This window comes from Pteropus medius, unplaced genomic scaffold (assembly GCF_902729225.1).
Source record: "Pteropus medius unplaced genomic scaffold, Ma_sr-lr_union100, whole genome shotgun sequence".
In the NCBI taxonomy this organism is placed as follows: Eukaryota; Metazoa; Chordata; class Mammalia; order Chiroptera; family Pteropodidae; genus Pteropus; species Pteropus medius.
The window spans coordinates 46,275,516-46,289,080 of NW_024344378.1; the positions used below are offsets into that span (position 1 = coordinate 46,275,516).

Here is a 13,565-nt window from a genome sequence, read left to right on the forward strand (position 1 = left end):
CTGAGTTCTTCTACACTTCCCTTAATTTCACTGAGCATGTTTATAACCAGTGTTTTGAACTCTGCATCTGTTATATTGCTTGACTCCATTATTCTTGGATCTCTGTTCTGTTTTCTCATATGGTTTCTGCTTCTTTGTCTTCCCATTTTGGCTGCCTTTCCGTGTCTGTTTCTATGTACTAAGCAAAGGCCCTAAGTCTCCCGGTCTTACTGCATGGCCTTGTGTACTAAGTGCCCAGCAGCACAGTCCTGAGAGGAGTTCAGCTGCAGGCCAAGTTTAGCCCCACCCTTCTGGGGCCACCAGTGTGACTCTTGGTGCTGATCAGCAAATGGCACAGGACTTATCAAGGACATAATTGGATGTGACTTGGGTAGAGATGTGAGTTGGGGGAGGCAGAGTTTCAGGGAATGATCTGGGCGGTGCAACTTTTCTAGTTGGATAATGTCTCAGCCATGGCGGCCCTGCATCCGCACATTGGGATAGGGAGGGTTCAACAGAAGAACAATGGATACTACCAGTACTTCTGCCCAGAAGAAAGCCTCACCTCTGGCCCTCGCTCCAACCTGGAGCTGGTGCTCAGAGCAAGTGAGTCTGTCACTGCAAAAGTCCGGTCATGGACACGGCTCCTTTAAGAGGAACATCTGCAGCAGCCATAGCCTCTGTCCCATGTCTTCGCCCCCTCCTACCTCCAACCTTTGCAGGGTGATTTCTTATTTCTCTTCCTAATCATACGGCTTCTGTTCATCTAGACCCCAGGTGACTCTGCTTGCTGTTTGTTCTGTGTTTCCGTCATAACTTTGATGTGGTTGCAAAAGTCATGGGATGAACAAAGTTCCTATAATCTCTGCCATTTTTCCATATTGCTCCTTTAACTATAGTTTTAATTACACTACCAGATGTGCTGTAACTAAGAAAGGATTAATTTGTAACTATACATGACAGGATTCCTTCTAATGCTAACTTTCATTAAAACCTGAATACTGATTTAGAGTAGATTTTATCAAAAGATATGGGATGGGGCAAACACATTAAGGAGATTTTCAACCCCTTAGCAGCCTCGAGACTTAGTTATAAGTCTTAAATCAAAGGCATTTTACATTATACTACAACTATCTGCTGGGTAATACTGGCTACAGTAGGAATGACTTTCTCTAGGCCATCTGTCTACTTGTTCTTCTGAATAACAACAAAAAATAATTGGTTTGCAATGTTTAGGGTATAAGCTGTAGCTACCGCTAAAGATAGCTTTGTGAACTAAAAAGTTAACTCAATCATATACAAGAGAAAGGCAGAAAGATAACTTAAAAGTCACTGACTTTCATATTGAGAATCAGATTCCGTGGTTGTTACAAGAGTGACTAAATTATGCTGTTTAGTACTATTAATTAGTCTTTGTTTGAAACAATAGATGAAAGAAAAGTAATATACTTTTTGCATGCCTGCATTGGTAGAGATTAGTAAAGACATACTGTATAGTATATATTTTGCTTTTTTCCTACTTAGAATGTATCTTGGAGATCATTCCATATCAATTGATATGGAGCTGCCTCCTTTTAAGTGGTCATGTTAAAAGAAACACTAACAAATTATTATATATATGGTTTAGCATCCAAGATAACAAAGGCTTGGAAGCTAAGATGTATAGAAAACTGTTGAAGGATTTTGGGAAGTTTAGCCTGTAGAAAAAACTTACAAAGGGATCATAATAGTTACATTCAATCATTTATTTAAAACGTTCTTGGGCATCATGATGTTAAGGATCCAAATTCAGGTACTGTCTGTCGCTCCAATAAATTTAATAAAATGAAGAAGAAGAAGAGGAGGAAGGGAGAAGAGGAAGGGGGAGGAGTGAGGAGAAAAAGAAGAGGAGGAAGAAGAGGAAGAGGAAGGAGGAAGAGGAAGGGGAGGAGGGGGGAGGAGAAGATGAAGTAGAAGGAACAAATGAAAAAATAAAATCGAACATTATGTTTCCTAACTACACCAGAGAGCCAGAGAGCCAAACTGTATTTGCAACCAAATAACAGAAGAGGGAAAGTATTCCAATTTATAAATGTAAAAGACATGATAGAATTAGAATATTACCATTTTGCCTGCCCCCTTCCTGCCAGACTGGAGGGGCTGAACGAATCTCAGCAGGGAGGGGGCAATCCCTTCATCCAGGTGCCAAATGGCCCCCCATGCCCCTTAGACCTTCCTCCTCCTCTATCCCTGGGTTCTGGCCTTCCCAAACTGTTTTGATCTTCTCATTCCTCTTGGGTTGAAGCAGACCAAGTTTCCCTCAGGCATTCCAGTTTGGGGGAGGCCTGTAGTTTTTTAAACATCTCAACTCCCCACCTGTTCTTCCCTTTTTCCATGCTGCCAACTTCTAACCACAGTAGTGACTGTGCTTGTCTGTTTAGTCCTGAGTATAAATGAAATGTTGTAGAGATGACCCATCCCCTTTTCCATCTGGTCATAGTCACTCATGGAAGCAGGACCAGTAAGGGACCTTCAGTTAAGAAAAAAAAGACACACAACAATAAAAAGGCTCACTAAAAAAAAAAATCAACATTTTGCAACCCCAATGAATTAACAGATCTAGCTATTGACATCAATAGCTACTAATAGCACAAAAAGAATGGCGACTAGTGATTAGGTGCCTCTTGGTAAAAGAATACAGTACAACCTATAGTCTTGCCACAAGAATCAAATCTGAGCCTGAATAAGCCTCAGAATTCAGGTGCCAATATTCACATAATGCAGAGAACAGAGGAACATGCTGAATTTCACTGAGAATAAACATCAGTAAAGTCCCAACAGTAGGAAACCTTATTGGTGAAATGGCCTGGGTTCTGTTACCTGTGCTTAAAAGACATCATCAAAACAAAATAGGCAAAGTTAAACTATATGTCTAGGGATACACATTTGGGTAATAAAACTATAAAAAATGAAAGGAAATGATTACTATTAAAATGAGTTTATTGGATTCCTATATCTGTGTATTATTTTACAGTAAAAACAATTATTTTTTAAAAATTCAGATGTTCATAATTAAAGGAGTTTTTTTGTTTGTTTGTTTTTTATAGTGTCTTGCTGAGGTTAAAATGCTATTACGAACTCAAGCTGACAGTCATGTCCTCGATCCCCACAATGGTACCAATAGGTTGGGGCTGTGGGCCTAGTGGTGCTGTAGTCTGTAAGGAGGAAAGGAGGATGAACTGGTTGGGTGGCTGGCACTACCCAGACTCGTGCTTTCTACAGGACAGCTGAAACCCCTACCCCTTCTTACCTTATGCCTAGAAACCCTCCTCTGGGGCTGTGTAACCCTAACCCTGCCCTGCATATTTTGCCGCATCCAATACCCCAGGTCCTACCTGTAGCTGGGAACCCCAAGATTCAGTCTTCCATCCTGAGGGTCTGATCTGCTTGTAGGGCACTTCTCCTTTCCTGCAGTTTTCTTCAATTTCCCTTGCTGCCCAGGGTCACATATGAAGGCAAGTCTAGGCTGTGCTACAGCCTCTGTTTTCCAAGTCTTTAGGAAAGCCCAGGAGACCACACACAAGGGCCCAGACCAACATTGGTGGAAGAACCCCTGGTTCATCCCCATATATGTGTCTGGGGGAAAACAGACCCCTCCCAATTTTCATAGCCCTGGGAACTACATGCTCTGGAAAAAAATTTTTAAACAGAAAAATAAGAACTCAAACTGAATGTAACCAATATGAGGTCAGTTATAATCATGATCATTCCAGCACTCAGGAAAGGGAGAAAGAGCATTGAAAAACCCTGTGGTAGACTTTATAAGCCGGGCCTAGAAGTGGCTCATATCACTTTCATTCAGTGGACAACCAGCAAACTAGTAATCTCCATTCAAACAGGTAAATGAGGAATCGGGGCTCAGGATTGCCTTTAAAAATCTGAAATGGCATGATGTTAACTAATCGAGGGTATACCATGAACAAAATTTTGTAACCAAAGTATGTTATGTTAGAAGAATTCAGTGAAAAGAGCAAGGTTTTAGAATTAGATTTATATTTGATTCTTTCCTCTACAAGTAACTTTCCTCTATAGGTAACCAGCTATATTACTTTAGACAAGTTACTCAATTTACTCCAGGTATTAGGTATATATACATGTGTATAAATGCAAAAATGTGTGTATACATGCAAAAATGTCTGTATACAGACGTATACATACACATATATGTATGCATGTGTATATATATAATTATATACTATGCCTGGCAGGCAGACAGAAAATGCTCAATAAATGTTACTTTCCTTCTATTTTATATTTATTCTGTTATTTGTGTAATAAGAAAACTTACTTGGTTTTTTCTAGTCACCTGAGTAATTTCTTTAGGATCTTGTATGGCACATATGGTATATTTTATCTTTTATTATTCATGTTTTCTTATCAATCAATTTAAAATTATTTACAATGCACTGAACCAAATAATCTGACTTAATATAAAGATGCTGTTCCATTCCCAGATAGTGACATTGAAGGATCCTGGACTCCCCTCCTCCATGGAACAATTACTAGCTGAATAATGTTATATATTGGGTAAATGAGAAAATATCCACATTGAAATGGGTAGGGAAGGCTGAAACAAACTCTTACCATAGACCCCACCTCCAGCACAGTGCATAGAATTGGAAGGGGACTCTCAAGTCCCAGCTTCTTCTTGAGGAGTGAAGGGATTAGACTTCATATCCAGCACCCCAACTTTTAAGACTCCTACCTGAGGGATATGCCCCTAAACAGCTAGCTCAGAAAGCCAATGGAAGTGCATGCACAGACCCATAAGACTACAGAAAACAAAACAGTTCTTAATAGGCATTAGAGGACTCACAGTGGCTATCACCTTGGATCAGTGCAGGGGGAGAAAACAAAAATACACACCTCCCTGCCTTCTTCTGAAGAAAATATAGGTGGTAAGCTCGATCAGTCTTGGCAATGATTTTTTAGATTTAATACCAAAAGCAAAAGAAACAAAAGCAAAAATCAACAAGTGGGATTACATCAAATTAAAAAGCTTCTGCACAGCTAAGAACACCATCAAAAAAATGAAAAAAGCAACTGATGTAATAGGGGAAAATATGTGCAAACCACATATTGGATAAGGGGTTACTATTCAAAATATATAAAGAACCCATACTACTCAAAACCAAAACAATAAACAATCCAATTAAAAAATTGGCAGAGGACCTAAATAGACATTTTTCCAAGGAAGACATCCAAAAACTGCTGACAGGCACACAAAAAGGTGCTCAACGGGGAAATGCAAATCAATACCACAATGAGTTATCATCTCACATTATAATAGTTATCATTAAAAAGAAAAAAGATAACAAGTATTAGCGAGAATGTGGAGAGAGGGCACCCTTTTGCCATTATGGAAAACAATATGGGAGTTCCTGGAGAAATTAAAAACAGAACTACCATATGATCCAGAAATCCCATCTTTGTGTATATGTCCAAAGGAAATGAAATCCCTATCTTGAAGAGACATCTGTATTTCCATGTTCACTGCAACATATTCACAATAGCCAAGGTATGAAAACAACCTAAATGTTCATCGTGGAATTTCAAAGGACTCTGAATAGCCAAAATAATTTTGAAAAAGAAAAACAAAGTTGGAGGACACCCAATTCCTAATTTCGAAACTTATGGCAAAGCTACAGTCATCAAAAGAATGTGGTACCGCCATAAAGACAGACAAAGATAGACCAATGAAATAAAATAGACAGCCCAGAAATAAACCCTCACACACATGATCAAATTGATAAGGGTACCACAAGCATTCAATGGAGAAAGGGCAGTCTTTTCAACAAATGGTGCTGGAAAAATTGGATATCCACATGCAAAAAAATGATGTTGCACCCTTATCCAACTCCATATTCAAAAATTAATTCAAAATAAATCAAAGACCAAAATGAAAGACCTTAAACTATAAAATTCCTAGATGAAAATATAGGACAAAAGTTTCATGACATTGGATTTAGCAATGATTTCTTGGATATCACAACCAACTTTTCAAAATTAAGGACTTGAAGTTTCAGAATGGACAATAAAATAAAAAACTAAAAAATTAAAAATTAAAAAAATGAAACAAAAGAGAAGGATGCACAAACAAAAATTGTACACATAAATTACATGATATGATTGTCTTAACTTTGCACCTGTAAAATTTTTTTTGCAAGGAGGGGAAAAAAAACATGGCGTAGATGATAGAGGCTCTGTTCATCCCTCTGGCGACCAAATCAAAGTTGTGACAGAAACAGGGAGCAGCAGCAAGGAAAATTGCCTGGGATCTAGATGAACAAGCCGTACAATTAGGGAGAAACCCAAGAAATCGCCCTGCAACGGCAGAAGGTAGGACAGGGCGAGGATGTGAGACTGCCTGGTCTCGAGTGACTGAGTGGAACGGAGGCTGCGGCAGCGGCAGATGCCTCTTAAAGGGGCTGTATCTGTGAGCGGATTTTCGCTGAGCCGGACCTGCTCTCTCTGAGCACCAGTGCCCATTGGGCTGTGCACAGGGGGCACCAAGGACTTACAGGGAGATACTGTTGGAGTGAGGGCCGAGGCAAGACTTGCTCTGTACAGAAGTGCCGGTGGTAAACATATTTCCCTGTTGAGCCCTACCCGCTACCAGTGCTCCAGACACAGTGCTGTCATAGCAGTGATGTCATCAAACTGGATAACAGAGGTCACTATGCCCAGAGGGATTCCCTGAAATCCAGCCTTCCCCAACTCACAGCCCCACCCAAACCACACCCAGGTATATTCTCAGCAAGTCAGGTGCTTCTTGCTGAGCAGCACCTAGACTCACACTGGAGGCAGCTGGCCTCGGTTTCTAGCATGGCCTTTTGGGGCAACTATAAGCACAGCATCTGTAGATTGCCTGCCGAATCTTCACAAGTGGCCCAGGAGGGATAGAGGCTTGGGCTAAATTTGGCCTGTAGCTGAACCCCTCTTAGGACTGTGCCATTGGACACACAGTACACAAATCCACACTAATAAGACCAGGAGACTTAGGAGCTTTGCTTAGTGTATAGAAACAGACACGGAAAGGCAGCCAAAATGGGAAGACAAAGAAGCAGAAACCATATGAGAGAACAGAACAGAGACCCAAGAATAATGGAGTCAAGTAATCTAACAGATGCAGAGTTCAAAACACTGGTTACAAAGATGCTCAATCGACTTTTGGGAAGTGTAGAAAAATTCAGTGAGAACTTCGACAAAGAGATAAAAAACATAAAAATGGAGGTAGAAATTATAAAAGAGAACCAGTCTGAAATGAAGAACGCATTATCTGAGATGAGAAGTATATTAAATGGAATAAACAAAGGAATAAACAAAATGAATAAAGAAGAGGATCAAATGCCCTATCTAGAAGATGGGAAAGCCAAGGACACGTAATCAGCATTGCAAGAGATAAGATGCCAAGACTATAAAAATAATTTAAAGAGACCATGAGACACTATGAAGGGTCCAACTATCCATCTGATCAGCATAACTGAAGGAAATCAGATGTTGAACAGCTGTTTGAAGAAATAATGATGGAAAACTTCCCAAACCTGATGAAGGAAGCGGACATAAAACCCCAGAAAGCTCAGAAAATCCCCAAAACCAGGGATCCAAAGAAGCCCACATCAAGACACATCATAATTAAAATGCCAAAGGTTAAATACAAAGAAAGAATATTAAAAGCAGCAAGAGAAAAACAAATTATTACACATAAGGGAACATCCATATGACTGATAGCTGATTTCTCAAAAGAAACTATGCAGGACAAAAGGGCTTGGCACAAATTATTTGACAGGAGGAAGACCCAGGATCTATAACCAAGAATCCTTTATCCAGCAAAGCTATCATTTAGAGATGAAGGACAGATAAAGAGCTTCCTAGACAAAATAAGCTAACGGAATTTATCACTACAAAGCCAGTATTACAGGAAATGTTGGAGGGACTTCTTTAAGAAGAAAAAACATTTATCAAAAGCAGGAATAAAGAATGGTAACAACTACATAAGTACCTAATAAGTAACTAAAATGGAAAAGAATTAAGTGCCCCAACCAAAAGACAGAGTGGCTGAAAGGATAAGAAAAAGAAAACAAGAACCCTACATATGAAAAGGAAGGGGATGGAAAAAGATTTGCTTTGATGGACCTAGAAGATATTTAAGTCAGACAGAGAAAGATAAACACTATATGATTTCATTTATATGTGGAATCTAAGGAATAAAAAGAATAACCAAAACACACTCACAAATACAGTGGACAATTTGGTGACAGACAGAATGGAGGGAGGTTTGGGGGCTAAGAGAATGGGGTGAAAGGTTAAAGAAGTACAAATTAGTAGCTGATGGATGGTCATGGGGATGGGGAGCATGGCATAGGGAATGCAGTTAAGTTAGCATTAATACGTTGGCTAGGTGGAGGGTCAGGGGAGAAAGGGAGCAATTGAGGGGATCGTTTTACGAACTATATAGATGTCTAGCCAATGTTCTGCATACCTGAAACTAAATAAAATAAATTTAAAAAATAAAAAAATAAAAAATAAATTTAAAAAATAATTTTTTTAAAACTAAACTAAAATTAAATACATAAAACAACTAGGTCATACATGGAAATAATAAATAGCAAGTTCAGGACACTGGTTTACCTCTGAAGAGACAGAGAGAAAAATAGGATTGAGGATAGTATACAGCAATGTATCTTTTATAGTCATTTCATTTTTTCCTTAAAAAAAAAAATGAAGCAAATATAGCAAAACGTTAAAACTTGACAAAAATGAGTGTTGGGGATATGCATGTTCATTACAGTAGTCTTTGTTTTCTTCTTGGATATTTGAAATACTACATGAAAATCAAGAGAACATAAAAGAACAAAAGGAAAAAAGGATAAAATGAAAAGTGAGGAGGTCAAAGACAGCATTTGAGACTGGAGCAGTTTGATATTACAGGGAAAGAATGTAAATGGGACAGTAGCTAGAAAAAATGCATGATCAAAAATGTGGTTTATTATTTATTAAAGATAGAAGAATATTTAACATGCCTATGTAGACTATGTGAAAAATGAATAGACAAAGAGCAACTGTAAAAGGAGCACAGAGAAGGAATAAGCGTTGAAATAGGTTCTTGGGAAAACAGGATAATACACGGAACGGTTATCTTCCAACAGGAAAAATAGCTCTTCCGCTGAGACTTTAGTGAAAGAAATAAGTACTGTTTTAAACATAGATTAGAAAGGTTTTATAGCTATGGGAGTTACAAATTAATTACACTGATAGCTTTCATTTTTTTCTGTGAAGTATGAGATATGGACATCTGCTAAGCAGATTGCGGGAGAAGAAAATGGAAGGTTCAAAAACACATGTTTATTTGGGTCATTTTAGCTTTTCTTTATAAAAGTTTGATTCTAAATGAAACGGCTGCAGCAAGATTAATTGGAACTTTCTTTGAAATCACTCAGGGCAAAATATTAAATAAATGTATCATTGTGGAAACACTGGGATAGTTGACAATTACTTGTGATACATCATTTGTTCAAATTCACCTCAATAAGAAATAGATTTGGGAAATGAGAAGACATATATAACTTCCTCCAAACAGACAAACAGAAGATCCAAATATCTCAAAGAAACTCTTCTTGCAAATATATGCCACAAACACACACACAACACAGAAATAACTCAAATTATCTTCTTGCACTGATTAGCTATATTTTAGCAAGTGAAGGTAATTCCCTGAATTTTAATGTCAACATACAAAATATCTAATAAATTCACTCTGTTTTGACTTTTCATCATTCACATCTGCTGAATTCAAATGCCCAATATCACAAGCATTTTTATAGTGGAACTGAAACTTTTCTAAGGTAGATCTATATAAACAGCAGGTTATGTTAAAGATATAGAATGCTGAAGTCATTTGAAGTTTATGCTGTCCTCAAAATTAGTTTATTTTCTGGAAATATTTGTATATTTCCAAAGAGATTTTATTCTGCCTTTCGAACCTGACATCATAAATAAGTAATACCACAAAGACACAATTAACATATGTGAGAACATTCAACATCAGAAAGATCCAGAAAGAAAGAATCGCCTTAGGGAGTCAGACTGAAAGAATGAAAATACATGTTAATCCTGATTACTAATCTTAGATCATTTTTACTACCTTCATTAACTTTACATTCCAAGAGTACATTTGCCTTAGAACATGAAAAATAGCGAAGAGGTGAATAACTTCAAAGTGATTGTGAACCATATGAAATACATCATAAAAGAGACTCAACTGCATCATTCTAATTTTGGGTTAACTACTGTTCTGATTAATTTATAAAATTAGTGTTCCATACTTTTCTGTCTCTGAATCCAGAACGTTTCTTCTTTCTCTCTTCTGGATAAGGCTCAAGACAAATACCTGCAGCCTTTTTTTCATGGTTACAAACTTCCCCTTCATCTTTATTCTTCTCTTTATCATCAAGTTCACTCTTTAGGTTGTTTACAGATGGTGGAGATTCTGCAAGGGCTCTGGATATGCAAAAAAAGAAATCTATATTAATCATGAAGGTCCATCATATTAACCAAATAAAGATTTTTCAGATACCGCTTAGCAAGAGCAAAAAACAATGAAATTTGTGAAAAATTCTACATAAAGGGATTCCTCAAAAAATTAAAAATAGAACTACCATATGATCCAGAAATCTCCATTCTGATTATATATCCAAAGGAATTGAAAGTAGGGTAATAAGAAGATTTTTGCACACAGGTTAATAGTAGCATGATTCACAATAGCTAAAACATAGAAGCAACCCAAATGTCCACTGACAGATGAATGGATAAAGAACATGTGGTATATGCATAGAATACTACTCAGCCTTAAAAGAACAGGATATGACACTAAAAGCACAGGCAACAAAAGCAAAAATAGATAAGCAGGATTACTTGAAACTAGAAAGCTTCAGCATAGCAAAGGAAAAAATAAACAAAATTAAAAGGCAATGTATGGAATGAGAAAAAATATTTGCAAAACATATATTTAATAAAAAGTTAATATTCGAAATGTATAAGGAACTCTTAAAACACAATAGCAAAAAACCCACAAATAATCCAATTTAAAAATGGGCAAAGCAAATGAATAGACATTTCTCCAAAGATACATAAGTGGCTAACATATAGATGAAGAGGTGCTCAACATCTATAATCATGAGGGAAATATAAATCAAAACTGCAACAAGATATTACCTCACACCTGGCAGGATAGCATTCATTAAACACACACACACACACACACACACACACACACACACACACACACACAACAAATGTAGGTGACAACGTGGAGATAAGGGATCCCTGGTACACTCACTGTAGGTGGGAATGTAAACTAATATATGGAAACAGTGTGAACTAACAACAGAACTACCATATGACTCAGCAATCCCACTTCTGGGTTATACCCAAAATAATTGAAATCAGGATGTCAAAGAGATATCCGCATTCCCATGTTCACTGCATTATTCAAGACATGTCTATCAATCAACAAATAAATAAAGAAAATGTGGTATGTATATACAATGGAATAGCATTCAGCATTAAAAAAGAAGGAAATCCTGCCATTTGCAACAACTTAGATGAACCTAGAGGACATTATGCTAAGTGAAATAAACCAGACACAGAAGGACAAATATTACATTGTACCACTTACATGATGAATATAAAACAGTCAAACTCATAGAGGCATAGTGAAATGGTGGTTTTCAGGAGGTGGTGGTGGGCAAAATAGGGAGTTATTAGTCAAAGGGTACAAAGTTTCAGTTACACAAGGTGAATAAGTCCTAGAGACCTCCTGTACAACATAGTGCCTATAGTTAACAACACTGTATCGTATACCAAAAAGTTTGCTAAGAGAGAAAATCTTATGTTAATTGTTTTATCCCAAAAAGAACCCCATAGTAATAATAATAAGAGGGTGGGAGGAAATTTTAGGAGGTTTATGGCATAGACTGTGGTGATGGTTCACAAGTGTATACTTATCTCCAACTCGTCAAGTTCTATGCACTAATTATGTACAACTCTTTTTTTAATGTTGAAAAACATTTTTTTAAAATGAAACTGAAAAATACAAAAAAGGAAAGGAAATCCTGTCACATGCCACACATAGATGAACCTTGAGGACATTATGCTAAGTGAAATGAACCAGTCACAAAAAGACAAATACAGTAAGATTCCACTTATGTGAGGTCTTCAAAGAGACAGAAAGTAGAATGGTGGTAGCCAGGGGCTGCAGAGAGTGGGAATAGAGGAATTACTATTTAATAAGTGTAGAGTTTTAGTTTTGCAAGATGAAAAAGTTCTGGAGATCTACATGATAACAATGTGAATATACTTAACACTAATGAATGGTACACTTAAAAGTGGTTAGAATGGTAATTTTTATGGTTTTCTTTTTTTACCTCAATAAAAAAGTGCATTGAAAGAATAAAATGTGCATGTGGGGGAAAATCAAAAACAAACATTCGAATTAAAATTTGTAAATAAAAAAATATTCCACATGAATACAACTGCTCTGATGGGCTTTCCAGTTTCATTCAATTATCAAAAGCAATAAAAAACTGAATGTTCAGTAGAAGCCCCTCAGGCTGATTAGAGGCTGAAACTGACAATCTATTCTATGAAGATTTTCCCAACTTCCTCATCCAAGGTAATGACTCTATTCCTTCAAACTCCTATACCATTTAGTAACTAAATCATAACATGTAATTTAGTGCTCTGTATGGTTATTTATGTTTTCCCAGAGTCCACCTTGCTCTTTATTTATTGGGGGGGACACAAATGATATTGTTTTTACAAATCAAAACTGTCAAATATCAGCAATGTTCAACCTAATAGATAAAGTCATTAACAAGAGACTGGACACTACATTCTTTTATTTTGAGTATCCAGAGTTTCCAATTTAGTACTTTACACAGGGAAAGCATGCAATGTCTGTTGCTGGTTAAGGAAATCAAATGAAAATCCTCATCTATGTTAACCAGAAAAGGGGCTGGGAAAAAATACACTGGGATTAAGATATTGCAATATGATAAAATTCTTAATGTATCCCTTTCATGTGACTCAGAGAAAATTTAAATCAATAGTTTTTATTTCATTTACTTGCAAATCATATTTTCTAAATACAAAGGCAAAGAATTATTTGAATTTATAAGCGAGAACAGTAACTGATTTTTTGTTTTTGTTTTGTTTCAAGTGTACAATTCAATACATCATATGTATATTGCATTGTGTAGAGTCTTGTGTAGCTAAAAGATGATGAGCTGGTAAAGTGGAGACCCAAGCTACTTCTCCACAAAGAAAAGAAACAGCATTCACTTAATTAATCATTTAAGTGCTGTAAGAGTTACACTACTTGCTAAGATGAATATAAATAAGACCGTCTCTGTCCTCAAGAAGTATACAGTCAATAGGTAAAACAAATAAACTGATAAAGAACATGTAAGGACAGAGAAAAGGATCAGGAAAAGTTTCCTGGAAAAAGTGATTTGTGAGCTGACTTCTCAAAAACCTAAGTTCTAAAA

General features: G+C 36.9%; 1 protein-coding gene across 6 annotated transcripts in view; it reads right to left on the reverse strand.

Annotated features, from left to right (window-relative positions):
• MICU1 (mitochondrial calcium uptake 1) overlaps positions 1–13,565 on the reverse strand; it is a 177,588-nt gene that overhangs the window by 121,023 nt on the left and 43,000 nt on the right. For all 6 annotated transcript variants that reach the window (XM_039872078.1, XM_039872081.1, XM_039872082.1 and 3 more), the window contains one exon: positions 10,344–10,518. In XM_039872078.1, coding sequence (XP_039728012.1) covers positions 10,344–10,518 — 175 coding nt within the window. The remainder of the gene's footprint in view (positions 1–10,343; positions 10,519–13,565) is intronic.